The sequence below is a fragment of the Podarcis pityusensis genome, assembly GCF_964106645.2.
Source record: "Podarcis pityusensis genome assembly, chromosome: 11".
Lineage (NCBI taxonomy): Eukaryota > Metazoa > Chordata > Lepidosauria > Squamata > Lacertidae > Podarcis > Podarcis pityusensis.
Window position 1 is genome coordinate 33901126 of NC_138036.1, and position 13752 is coordinate 33914877.

The 13752-nt window shown below is 41.8% G+C and overlaps 1 protein-coding gene across 15 annotated transcripts in view; it reads right to left on the minus strand.

Moving 5' to 3' along the window:
• Positions 1 to 13752, minus strand: part of MEF2C (myocyte enhancer factor 2C) — a 174509-nt gene that overhangs the window by 45496 nt on the left and 115261 nt on the right. For 11 of the 15 annotated variants that reach the window (XM_080972850.1, XM_080972851.1, XM_080972854.1 and 8 more), the window contains one exon: positions 6038 to 6181. In XM_080972850.1, the coding sequence (XP_080828976.1) occupies positions 6038 to 6181 (144 nt within the window). Of the gene's footprint in view, positions 1 to 5836; positions 5975 to 6037; positions 6182 to 13752 lie in introns of all 15 variants that reach the window. The other 4 variants (XM_080972852.1, XM_080972861.1, XM_080972849.1 and 1 more) reach the window with 2 other exon arrangements.

Genomic DNA, 13752 nt, shown 5'->3' on the forward strand with positions numbered 1-13752 from the left:
AAGAGATAAATCATTTTCTGTGATGATGTCTCTTGTGTAAAGGCCTTCTTCTCTAGCCTCATGCAGAGAATAAAAATGGACACATCAATACCAGCATTTTAAAAAGTCCTCTGTTGCATTTTCTTCAAAGAGGTTATGGCAATGTAGGTGGTTGTTCCATCCCTGTTCCTTTACTCCAGACAAAGGCTAAAAGATGGTGTCTGGTCCAAGGTTAGCCAGTGAGCTTGCTCGCTGAGTAATGATTTGAACTTCAATCTCCCTGCTCCTCACCTTATCCTTTAACCACTCCACCACACTGGATCATTTTAGGTATGTTGCAGGTAGACCACAGAGGTAACATTGACTGCAATCTCATGAACATCAGAAGATGTGGGTGTGTCCACAAATGTGAAAACACAATGTGGAGATATTAAAACACACACTCTTTTTTAAAAAATAAAAAAAAACAAACTGATGCCCAATGCTGCCCTTTCAAAGGTTTGCTCTAAATGTGGGTTCTGTCAGAAAAGGGGCATGCCTTATTCAGCCCAACTTGCAACTTCTCTCTCAGATGGCTGCAATGTGTGGCCACCCCAGAAAAAAGGGAACTATTGTAAAAGCTACCACAATAAAAAGTGGTCCACTGCATATAAAAAGGAATGTTGGAGATGGCCCTTGGCGAGATCACACAGGAGATCATACAGGCTTCGGACTGAGACACTCAGACAATGTCAGCATGGTAACTGGTGTGCAAACTAGGAACTGTGGCATTCACATACCCGCTGTCTTGAGCACACAGATTGTGCAGATTGTCTTCACTGTAAAAAAGCCCTGTTGCGCTCTTGAAATGGCCTGGCCAAAGGCCAGCCCACATATCATTGTGTGCACTGCAAGCATTCGGCTGTCACAAAACAGCTTCAGCTCTGGGTATGAGCAAGCATGCAGGGCAGTTACTGTACTGGAGATAGTTGTGTTGATTTGGGCTGACCCCAATGCCTTTCATCATGAAATTTTAAAGCTAGTTTGCGCTCCACATTTTCATTTCAACTGCCAGCCATAAACTATGGGACATATGCATTTTGAAACACACGAAGCCCCTTCACACACTGCTGAAAAGAAACACATTTACTCCTCTTCTTGTTAATGCTTAGGGTATGGGAAATTCAGTCTATTTCTGGTTCATGTCACTTTCCTTTGTGTTCATCCATAAATCAGTTCTGCTCAATTTCTGCATTACTCTATATTTAAAAAAATGTACAAAATAATCATATTTAAATATGTATTTTTGAATTCAACCCCCCCCAAACCACATGCATGTTTTATTGTTTTATCTTTTGTAAATTGCTTTGAGGTTGTTTGGGTTGTTGTTTCTTTGCAATCAAGTGATGTATACATTTTATGAAATAAATAATAATAAATACATACGTAAGTGTATTTTTCTCTCAAAATACACATTTCTAAATGTATTCTAGCCTAAGATATGGAATTGTAAACATTATTTTTAAAAGACAAGTGATTGCAAACTCCAGAGATGTATGATATCTTCAGGATAGCTACATTCTGATCCAGAACATTATTAGTCTGATCAGGTCAGTTCACTTTGGAATTTGCAAGGCCTGTTCACATTCTCCAACAAAGAAAAAAATGGACACCTGCGCACACAACTGCTTTGTTCATGGTGACCACTTTTCTCCATTGCCTGAAGCACAGAACTGCATAACTTCAGCTCCTGTTCATAGCAAACTGAAGGACAGTAGCTCAGTGATACAGCATCAGCTCTGAATGCAGAATGTCCCAGGTTCAATAGCTGATCTCTCTAGGGAGGGCTGTAAATGTCTCTTGCCTAAAACTCTGGAGAGTCAGGGCAGATGGACTGTTGCTCTGATTCAATGCAAGGCAGATTCTTATGCTCCAAATGGAGACAGATGAGATGCTAGTCACAAACACCAGCCCTGCAGTGGGTGGAATGGCCATGCACAGTTTCCCTGAACTCTAGACAAGCAGAACAGATTTTTTCAACAGCAGTAGGAAAGGCCACTGGCAGTGTTGGATGAGGCTGCTCAGTATTTAACACCGATGCAATACTTTATTGGCCCAGAGGTAGGGCAGAAGAAGAGATCGGGAATAATTTGAGTGCACGCAATCTTGACAAGGAAGAATATCACAGCTACTGGGAGACAAACTGGCCCTGTCCATCAGCCAAAGATGGAACAGCTGTAGGAAACATGCTTTCCCCCTTCCTGCCAGAAAGAACACTCTGCTCCAAGGGCCAGTTTCAGAAGCAAGAGGGGGAAAACACTTTGCCAAGGGAACAAGTGTCATGAACAGCTATTCAAGCAAGAACACCAGCAAGGGAAGACCAGCCTGGCCCAAACAAGATAGAAGTTGATGTAGTTCACTGCTTTATTTTGTCCCAGAAGAAGGGACCACCTCCTCTGCCTTTCCCCTCCAATCTTCTTCCCTTGTCCGTCTTTCTAGTTATCTGAAAAAGGGGGCTAAAAACATGTACTAACTAAGCAATAAGTAAATAAACAAGCTTTTTACCACATCTACCCTGGAGGTGGTGCTAGATGCTTCGATTGAGTCCATTCACAAAAATATGCCACCATGTATAATTCAGATTAGAAAAGTATGCTGCCAGACATGGATTTCTGATTTTTTAAATAAAAAAGTAAATTTGATACTGCTGTTCTTGCTGCTGTTGTTTCTGATGTGCTCCTCCCCACTTTTTAAAGTAAAGAGATTGAACTTTTTGGAAGACTACTGTCTTTTACACAGAAAAGTCAACAGACTTGGACCCTGGACTCTGAAATTGCTGAGATGCAACACAGGCAAGACCAGGGGTACATTTTCAACTCCGAGAAACTGTTGTAATCACCTCAGGTGCACAGTAATCTGACCCCACAAATGCCCCCCACACTGCAATTAGCCTTTTTAAAAAGCCTTCTACTGGCCAAACGTGGCTCGTTCAGCAAAGGGAAGGACAGGGGGAAAAGACCCTGGGGCATTAGGGAAAGTCTCTGAGGGCACATAGCAACCTATGTGGCTTGACATAACTTGGAAGGGCTGTGGTAATAATTCCAGCATTAAAGGGTGGAATTCAAGGAAATCAAGCTTCTCCCACTATTACCTTACCTCCCACTGTTAGCAGTGACTAGCAGCAGATTCACAGCAAACAAAATAAACACTTCTTTACATTTCACGGACTGAATGGAATTCCCTTGCATTAAATTTGGGCAATGCTATTAGGTCAGATAGCTTTAAAAGGTGAGTGAACAAGTCCATGATGGCTCTACAGAACTTCATGCACAGAGACAGTGTGAGAGGAAGCCACAGTAGAGAATTATTGCCCTCAGTGCAGGAAATGTCTGGTTGGCCTCAATGGAAAACAGGATGTTAAGCTTACAGTAGATGGACCTTTGGTCTGCTCCAATATGACTCCGCATTGCAAGAGGAGATGTACCTGCTGAAATTCTACCCACCCACAAAGGGCACAGGACCTCAGTTCTTTCTTAAATCTGGATACCTTGTTGGAATTCCATTTGAACAGAGATTATCTCTTTTAGTTCCCCTACCATAGTTTAACAGTGGCAAGGTTTCCACCTGGTGAAGAAAGAAGGGTTGGAGGTTTCACAAGACCACTGATTCAGTAAAAGGCTATAGCTGTTTCATTATTGAGCAATACCTCCGTGTCGGAGCTTGGCTTGCTAAAATCACAGTGGCAGCTTCAAAGCTCTCCTTCCGACATATGGAATTAGGCAAGTGAGAAGAGCGTGAGTGGAAAGGGAAACACAAGTGCGCATGCATTCAATTAAAAATTGAATACACATGTTAAGCATTTCGGAAAAAAGTGCTCTGAAATGGAACACTGGTCCAATTTGGAGCTGTTCTGGTCTCCTGGGTAAAACATTAAGTTTTCCAAAAGTTTGCGAAAGCATGACTTTTACTACAAAGGCCAGATCAATTCAGTAAAGTGTTCTTTAACGTACATGAAAGATCTGCTCCCCTAGGAATGAGTTACAAAAAGTCTATTTTTTTTTCCAAATTGTGGCAGAAATTCTGAAGAGCAAATGTCTCCCATCTGGATGTCAGCTTTTGCACATGTAATGGACTGTGTGTACACAAGTGGCTGGGCACATTTTGCATATGGAGAATACATATTTTTTTCAGGCACAGATTTTTGTGTCTCCTAGTACTCAAATTGTTTGTGCCAAATGACTGCCTGTTCACTTCTGGAAGTGTAATCCAATGTTGCAGATCACTTGGGCTTGCACGGTCAGAACAAGAGGCTTGCAAAACAGACCAAATGGCACATCTAGAACATGGAATGTTACCTCTCTTTGGGCCCATCCACACTTCTGCTTGTTCCATGCCATGTGTCTGGATTTTCCCAGGCTTTTTAGCAATTTCTGCCTGGACACTGTTTACAAGCGCTGAATACCAGCTATGTCTGGAAAATTCCAGACATACGGCAACCCTAAGTAACTTTCTGTCCATACAGATTCATGCGTTGCTTCAGTGTCCAAAAAGGCACAACTGGAACAATCTTATCTCAAGTATGGGGTAAATTAGCATAGCCTACAAGCTTTAAAGGACAGTTTACAGATTTGGTTTAAGTGAGAGCCATGGTAAGTTGACATATTCCTCTCCCTGCAAGCTTGGTCCCCACCGTTAGGTAACTGCCTAACGTGAAAGAGATAAGGAGCTCAAGTTTTCATAATTACCTGACCCCTGCAGTATGCTATCATGTGTGAATTTGTCTGAAGTTTCTTCTCTTAAAAACTGTCCCTTTATGAGAATGAAATCACCTATGGATTTTCCCCCCTAAATCAGTGTCACAAACACAATGCTACAGAATTTAACATTGGCCCCTGTGATATCTAAAAGACTTTTATTGCACGTTTATTGTGACATAAGCTTTCACAGAGCAGAGTCTAATCCACATTTATGACAAGGTATATTTGTTAAACCTTTTAAGATGTCACAGGGATCTTGGTTGTTTTGCCTAGAAAACAAGTGCCCTTCTGAAATTTGCGACCAAATATAGTACACGCAAACAATACTTAATTGTACTTATGTAATGCTTACAGTATTCATGTGAAGTTTGCCCCTTTATGTCTGTGCAAACAAAATAGCTACATGCAGAGTTATTTCTCTTTAAGTATCTGGCAAGGCATATGACTGTTAGAAATTCTGTCCTGGTTAAAACAAAATTTAGCGCTTGTTAAAGCGTTAAGAGGAATGCTGATGGGGTCAAAGCAAATCTTCTGATAAAGCTGTAAAAATCACCTCCAACACGCCAACGTGACTGAATGCTACCATTAGGCTCTCATGCAGTCTGTTTTCCTGCAACCAGCAATTAGCTACGTAACCCTTCAGTGTGGTAACTGAGTTTAGAGCATAGCTTTAATAATAGTGGTAGCAGGATGCACGTTCTCTAATTCAACTTGAAGCCATTCTTTTTTCCTCCTTTTAGACCCACAGAAAGTTGCCTGTGAGTATGTTAAACTGCCCACAGCGAGGTTCTCAGATGTCTTCTAAATACATTTTGGGGGTAGGTAGTGTGGTAAACCAGAATTCTGAAAATCTCCTGTATGTAACGTACATTTTTTAACTTCCTTCTTTAGGCTTTGCCTCTGGTTTGTCAAATAAATCTTTTTAAGGAACTTCACACACCTCAGGACCAAAATATATACATTGGTGCGGTATGTCCTACATGCAATTTGGTTTCAAGTGGGAGCTATCAAAATGGGTCCCCCACTGAATTTGCATTTTTGGAAGAAACCAGAACTGAAAGGGTTAGGATGTGTTACTGCAGCGGTTATCAGCAGACAGCCATCTAACCTTTGGTACTTACAGGAATTTTATGGCTCTTGATCATATTATCAAATTCTTCATTAATTTTTTTGTATTTTTCTTCAGTGCGTGGGGTGAGGGCATAAGAGGAGTCAGGATCGGGGCTTTCACAGCCTTTGTTTTCTTTCTTGTTCAATGCCTGCCAGGTTCAGAGAAATATCAGAAAGTAAAAAAAAAATGAAAGGGAGTTCAGAGTACTTACACATAATCTTTGCCTGCTGATCATTAGATCAATATCTTCATTAATTTTCCTGTACTTGTCCTCTGACTCAGGGCTGTGACCTACTGAATCATCTGCATCGGGGTCTGGGCTGTCACAGCCATTAAGTCCTTTCTTTCTCAACGTCTGAAATACATAATTTGGAAAGTTCAAGCCTTGACATAGGCTGCAAGAGAGATCCAGGGCCTTTAAAACAGTTCAGGCTTCTTGGTGGTTGAAAGCTGTTACATTTTACATCAGGGAGAGAAAGAGGAGAGAAATGCATTAGGTCAACAAACTACGGCTCTTGTTACCAGCGGCAAAGAGAGAAGCCACGGTGACCTCGTCTGAATCTGGAGTCAGTCAATAAATGCAGAGAGTATACAATCTAATAAAATGTCTGCGCTACCATCTGTGATTATGCCTGCAACGGAAACATCAGTGGTTAAAAATTTCAGCATTCACATCTTTTTTAGCACACAGAAAGGGTAATGGATTTGATCAAGTAGGGAGCTGCTAGCACTTCTCTCTGCACAGAATGATGATCCCAGAAACAACAACAGGCAGTTTTCAAGGTAGTGCAGTTTTAAGCCTGTAATAGCTTTTGTGTCAATCAGCGGACACTCTCTCTCTTGCTACTTCTCAGGGCAGAACTAAAAGTTAAGTCAGGATACACTGTCCAGTTAAGTCAGTACTGGCCAGGTTACAATTTCAAGTCACTAGGCTACTCTCACCCTCACGCCCAAATTATAACACAAGAAGAGACCTTTAAAACATCATTAAATACAAACAACACATTATTAATTATGTTTATCAAAGAAGACAGTGAATGAGCTTCGAAATGGATAGAACTTCTGGATGCAGATTCTTTCTTTGTCCCACACACAAGCTCTAAATTCAACAGAAAAATTGATGTATTTACTTATAAGTAATGCTAAAGCATAACTGAGCAGCTCAACATGCCTGTGTCTACATATACACAACATACACTTTCCTCTTACTAAGATCTTAAATATAGGAGTGCATTGGGAGGGGATAGTCCTTCTCTCTTTGTTTATTTTATTTCCTTATTTCTGTGTCTCTTTTAGGATTTCTAAAATCTATCTGTTGATAGAATATGATGATAAAGTGATACTTGCAATCAATTAAATTAACCTACATAAAAAAATAATTTTTAATTTCATGCTGACAGAATCATAGCATCGGTGCAACATGGGCCACTCTATGGGGGATGCTTGAAAGCCAGGTTGCCCCCACTGCCTTTCCTTCAAGGAGCTCAAGGTGGTATGTATGGATCTCCCCTCCCTTCCCATTTTATCTTCTCAGAACCCTTAGAGGTAAGCTTGGCTAAAAGACAGTGACTGGCCCAAGATCACCCGCTGAACTTCACAATGGTGTGGTCATTTGAGCATGGATTTTCCCCTCACTATTACACCACATTGGATCACCACATCACTTGCGCAATTTTTGGGACCTTCAGATACATGCCTCAAGCCAGTTGAAATGTCTCTGCTTTAACTTGAGTTTAAATAGTAGGCAAAATGCCTAAAGGGGAGGGGAAAAACTGCTAGGGATGTTGTTGTTACTGAAGCCCCTTGCATGGCTGTCTGCAGAAGGAATAAACAGCACTAAGGTAGTAAAGTTTGCTCCTTGTCTTCCTTGTCTTGCCAAATGAAGAGCAAGGTGTTATTTTTTTCTGACAGCCTCAAGCTCTGTTAATTTTTACCTTTGTTTTGAACGCTCTGTTTTTAATTTGACTATAAAATTAAAATGTCTCTCCAACTTGTTTGTGACAACTTTCTCTGAATGGCTCTTTTTAAAGAATGAGACTATTATCAGGGGATCCATACCTGGATGTACAGTAAGTCCTATTAAACACAGTGGGAACCTTGCAAGGAAACACTGTATAGCAGGAGATTGTGAAGTCCTGGACTGCTCATTCTGAATTTTGTATATTTTAGTTTCTTGTATTACCCAGGAAAATGATTTTAAAAAATCTACTCCTAGAGTCACTTTTGCACTCCATCAGGTGAACAGTAATCTAATGGGTCTCTTCTTTTCAGATTTCAGTAGCCTGGATAATCAACGCAACAAAACCACAAGGGCTCAAAGTGCCACTCTTTTAAAAATCCTTCCTCGTGACACAGTGTGTAGGAAGGGAACGAACCCTGAAGTGCTGGGGGAAGCCTATTTCCCTTGGTCATTGCTTCCTGCTGCAGATCTGAAATGTCTTTCTCTGTCATTGAAGGCCAGCCAGGTCTTACGCTCCTTGCTCCCATTAGGAAGATTTATGTCTCAAGTAACTCAAGGAGGCAGAAATCTGTGCAGTATATTCCCAGTCCACCTCTACTGTGAGTACAGAGGCTGCCACTGTATTTGGTAATGCAGAAAGTTCAATAAAGGTGTTAGATAGCATTTCTGAGCAGTAGCTCTTAGTCACTCAAAACACTGTTTAAAAACTGGTGCGTTTTATGATGTAGTTTTAAAAGATATAAACTTTTAGGATTTCATTTGAACAAATTCATCATTGACAATTCAATGCAGTCAAAGTGGCCAGATCTACACTCAATATTCAGCAACAGTGCTTGCTTATTTAAGTAAGCACAGCAAGGCAATGTGACAAGCTGATAATTCAACATCTGCAAAGCTACACATAGATGCAAACTGGAATTGGAAAAAGATATGTGCTTTTGCTTTGCTTTTATTTCTTGAACACCATCTATTAGCAAGGTGGACTGTAAACAATTGCTACAGCTGCCACTGCCTCCATATCCCATTGTCATTTCTGGTATGGCTACTAAAGATCCAGGTTGTACTGATCAAGTGACCGTTTGGCTCCAGTCATTGATTCCTAATCTATGGTTTGAATCCCAGTGAAGTCATTGTTTGAACAGAATGACTTCTATTTGTGCAATGGAGCTTTCCCTCCCCTCCCCTCCCCTCCCCTCTCTTCTTCCTTGTGCTACTCACAGTCAACCAAATCTGCTCTGGATAGCTGGGGAAATGCCAGAGCATAGGGTTGCCATATTTCCAAAAGTAAAAGCAAGGGGAAAGTTATTGAGCTTTTTTTAAGACAAACACCAAAAAAACGACTGATTTGCCTAAGATACAGGACACAGCACCCGCCTTTCAGAAATCCCCCCCCAGACGTCGATTCCACCTTAGAAATCCCAGTAATGTCTGGGAAAATCCGGACATATGGCAGCCCTACCAGAGCATATTTGGGGTATTTGTGCAGGGGCAGGAGAAGGAGCGAAAGTTGTTCTACTCACACAATGACTTTGTTGGCTACAACCATATATCTCAGCTTATTACACAGACTCTTCTATGGCACAATGGGGCAGTGTGTCTGGCTGTCAACCAAAAGGTTGCTGGTTCGAGCCCACCCAGGGACAGCGGTGGGCAGAATTCCTGCATTGCAGGGGGGGTTGGACTAGATAACTCTTGAGATCCCTTCCAACTCTCCAATTCTGAATCTCATTTCAAATTCCAGGATGTTCATAATGCTCTAATGCAATACGTTTTCTCAACCTTCTGCCTTAATATTAACAGGTATGAACTTGTAAAGTAAATTTTAAACATTACTGAACCCCAACGTATAATCATTAAGGAAAATCACCAACTTTCAAGAGGAAATAGAAAAGATTAAAAGTTTTCCTTATTTTTCTATCTCTATTTTTTCTCTCTTTCCTTCTTTCCTTTTTCTTCATGTTTTTATCTTAGATTAATGTTGGAAGAAAAGAGATATTTGAGACTAAGTTTTGTGTTTCTCTTTATAAACTCTAATAAAAAATATTTTTAAAAAGGGGAAGTCACCAACTGACAAAAATGACGACAACAACGTTCGTAGGGCACAGTTTCCTAGGATGGAAACTTCTTCTGCGCAAGTCTCCTTGAACCGGAATGCAAGACACACAACCCCTCTCTTAATCTCAAGAGACTTAATGCAGGATACATATCTGGTGGGCTATGCCCACAGACACACCAACATCCTGGGGCCCTGGCAGGGATTGAGTTTAGTCATCCAGACATTCATCAAGAGCCTCTGTGGGGAGGGGGGAGTGAACGAGGGCACATCAAGTGATCTGAAAACATGCAAGTTGGCTCCCTGTTCCGTGAGAGCTCAGCAGTTTACAGTCTGACATAAGGCTACATCACTAGGCATCAGCAATTTTACTTATCCTAGATATCCACACCTGTCAGCGACTCTGCACCTGTTGTCCATTCTGGCAAAGACCAAATGACAGCAGCCAATCGCCGTCGCTTCTACTGCAACATGGCCATAGATGGCTTTTCTCAGTTGTGTCTCTGCAGACTGGGGCTGCTAATCTCTGTGGATTTCAGCAGTCTGCTTTTTGTACTTGTAACGTTGTCACAATTTTCAGCTCTCCACTGTGCTAAGTGTTTAAGAACATAATATTCATGATTTTTAATTTTTTTAAAAAAATACAGGATTGCTTTCCACATTAGCTGTATGTATTGTCCATTCCCTAATGTTTCATTCTACACCTCGCTCTGCAGTATATCATGGGGATACTGAAGCCATATCCAAATAGGGTTTCCTTCGTCTCAGTGGCAAATAGTTTGTGGGCCTTGCTATTGATGAGATCTACACTGTGAAGCAAAGGATTAAAAAAAACCCACCCCACCCCTAGCCTTGTATGCCAAGGTCCAGATACCAAATCAGGGAACCCATGCAGAATTTTTGAGAAAAGAAAACCCCCCTGGTGGGAGGGTAAAAACTACAATCCTCATGACTGGCATATTGCGTAGTTTTCACCCTCCCACCACTTTATCACGTTAAAAGGAAAGAGGCACTGAATTCTTTCCCCGCTTCCTGCAGTTGGTGGTTCCAGACCCTTTATCCCTTTACTTCTGGTACCAATACCTGAATTGAGTTGGGAAAGGAGAAAAGGGGGCAGTGGCAGCTGTGAATTCAGCGCTTCTCTGTCCTTCCACAGATAAAGGAAGCACTTCCATCCCCAACGTCAGAAGCAGACGAGAAGACGCATGGAAATAAATGCATATGCACCACCTCTTCCTGAGCCTGATGCTGAGCATCTACTTAATAGGAGGCCACAGCATATCCTGACTCCCAAATGCGTGCACCTGCACACCACACACACACACACCTGCAAGCACAGGTCTGTCTCAGTTACACTTTCCATGTTTAAGTTTGCACTTGAGGAACAAAGTCTGGTGCACGTACATCTGAAAAAAAAAAACATGTGCCACAAGTTTTACGGAAAAGATGTTTTCCTTTATTATTTATATCCAGCTTTTCTGTTAAAATGAGAAGCAAAGCTGCTTACGATAAAAATTAAATGTATCATATTTTGTATGGACATAATTAAAATACCCCACCAGTTCTTTTTTAAAAAAAGAATTTTTAAAAGTTTTTTTTTTGCTCTCTCAAGCTGCGGCTACCTCTAGGGTGGAAACATCAGAATTATCCTTTGCCAGCAACTATTTTTAGAGCAGGAAATGATGTGTGATGCAGCCAGCAGAAACTGAACGGCAGAATATAATTACTAGAACCTGACTCCCCCCCCCCCTTTAGACTTTGGAAGTAATACAGTCACTCTTGTATAACAGGCCGTGAAATTCTAAGTAACCAATATTTTGGTTTTGCATTTCATCTAGAGGGCTACACACTTCCAGAGATGGCACTGAAGGCAGAGGCCAGGCAATGCTGACTCAGCAGAAAGCCTGCCACCAACTGAGATACCAACCCCACTTTTGACAGCACCTGGCTGTTCCTTAGAAGTTTCTTTTTTAAAAAATGGTTCTTAGAGGCAAGCTTTTCTTTGGGATAATTCTCTCCACCCCCCACCCCCGCTTGCTTTAAATCATTTTTACAACATAACAATAATGAATTGCCAGATGGACATTAGGAAGTGCAAATATGGATTCCCTTGAAAAAAACACCCTTCTGATTTCTCTGCTCTAAACACCACACACAAAAATGGCACAAGGGTCCTCTTACATGTGTTTGCCAGTCAACACGCATGTAGCGCCTCAGAAATAGTCAGTGCTCATCACAGCAGGCTGTCTGCTTACTTGTTCATAACGGTTGCAACATACCAGTGAATAAATCCACAGAATTGATTCTAGTAAATTACAAAACTCTTCTACTGCAATGAATACACCTCATGGAATCTGTGCACCTTCAAAAAAACAACCCCCCCAACTCCTGCGTGTAAGATCACAGGCCTGGTCTTTAAACAGCTATTAAGAGTTGTAGGCGTTTTATCTGCTCATTAGAATGTCTTTAGTTTACAGTGTGTCTGCTCACAGACATTCCCTGGAGAGAGCTGAACTAAAAAAATCCAAATGTTGCAAACGGAAACATTTATAACTCTCAATTAAATGTCTATTATGAAAATGATGAGAGGGAGAGAAGGAATTGTGGCAGTGTAAAAGGTGTGGCATGCAGCCCAATTGTCCACCTAGCTCACCAGCAGACACTCTTCCCCATGTCCCTCCACCATGACAGATAAGTAGTACACTAGATGGGACTCTTTGCAATTGTGCTCAAGTCATGGAACTCATTGACCAGAGGGTAAAATGGCTCTTGGTGGTATTTGGTTAGTACATGGAAACGTCCTTTGTTCAATGGGCCTTACTCTGGTTGGTGTTGGATCTGCTAGCCTAACAACTTCCCTCTTCTTGCTGAAATTGTTTATCTTTACAATTACTTTATAATATGTATCACCTCAGTGCCTAGGGCTTGCCGATCGTATGGTCGGCGGTTCAAATCCCCGCAGCGGGGTGAGCTCCCGTCGTTTGGTCCCAGCTCCTGCCCACCTTGCAGTTCGAAAGCACCGTTAAGTGCAAGTAGATAAATAGGTACCGCTTTATAGCGGGAAGGTAAACGGCGTTTCCGTGTGCTGCTTTGGTGCCGGTTTGCTGGAGCAGCATCGTCACGCTGGCCACGTGACCTGGAAGTGTCTGCGGACAGTGCTGGCTCCTGGCCTCTAGAGTGAGATGAGTGCACAACCCTAGAGTCTGTCAAGATTGGCCCGTACGGGCAGGGGTACCATTACCTTTACTTTATGTATCACTTACATTGTATATTAGGTGTGCTTATAAGGTGCTTGGGGTATTTCTAGAATGAGATGGGGAAATTTAAGTAACAATGACAATCCACAGCAAGGGTAGGCAACTTGTGGCCCTCCATATGTCGCTGGACTCCAGCTCCCATCAGCCTCAGCCAGCATGACCAATGGACATGGATGATGGGAGTTGTAGTCTAACAACATGTAGGAGAACCACAGGTTCCCCATCTTGATCTAGAGAGTCACTGCCAACCAGAGTGGCAATTTAGTCCAGATAACTGGAATAAATATACAGTATTGTGCAATTCAGCATAAGGCAGTTTGGTAAGTTAATATGACAGCCGTTATTAACAGTGAGGGGCAGGAATTAGTCATCTACTACAGTAATAAAGTGAGAGGGAGCAGTTCTTTGGTTAAAGCTACAAAACCACAACCTGGGTGTAGTTCGGGACATACTGTGCTTCTCAACAAAGCCCTACCGACATAGACCAGGGCTTTGGGCACACCACTGTCACATTTATCACACTACACAGTCACAGAACTTTTCAGTGCTTTCTCCTCCCAATATTGTTCCTTCACATTTTATAAATAAGGAGGAATTCCTCACCAGAATGCCATACCCTTCAACATTTCTCTGATGAAAATATGGATGTCCTATCC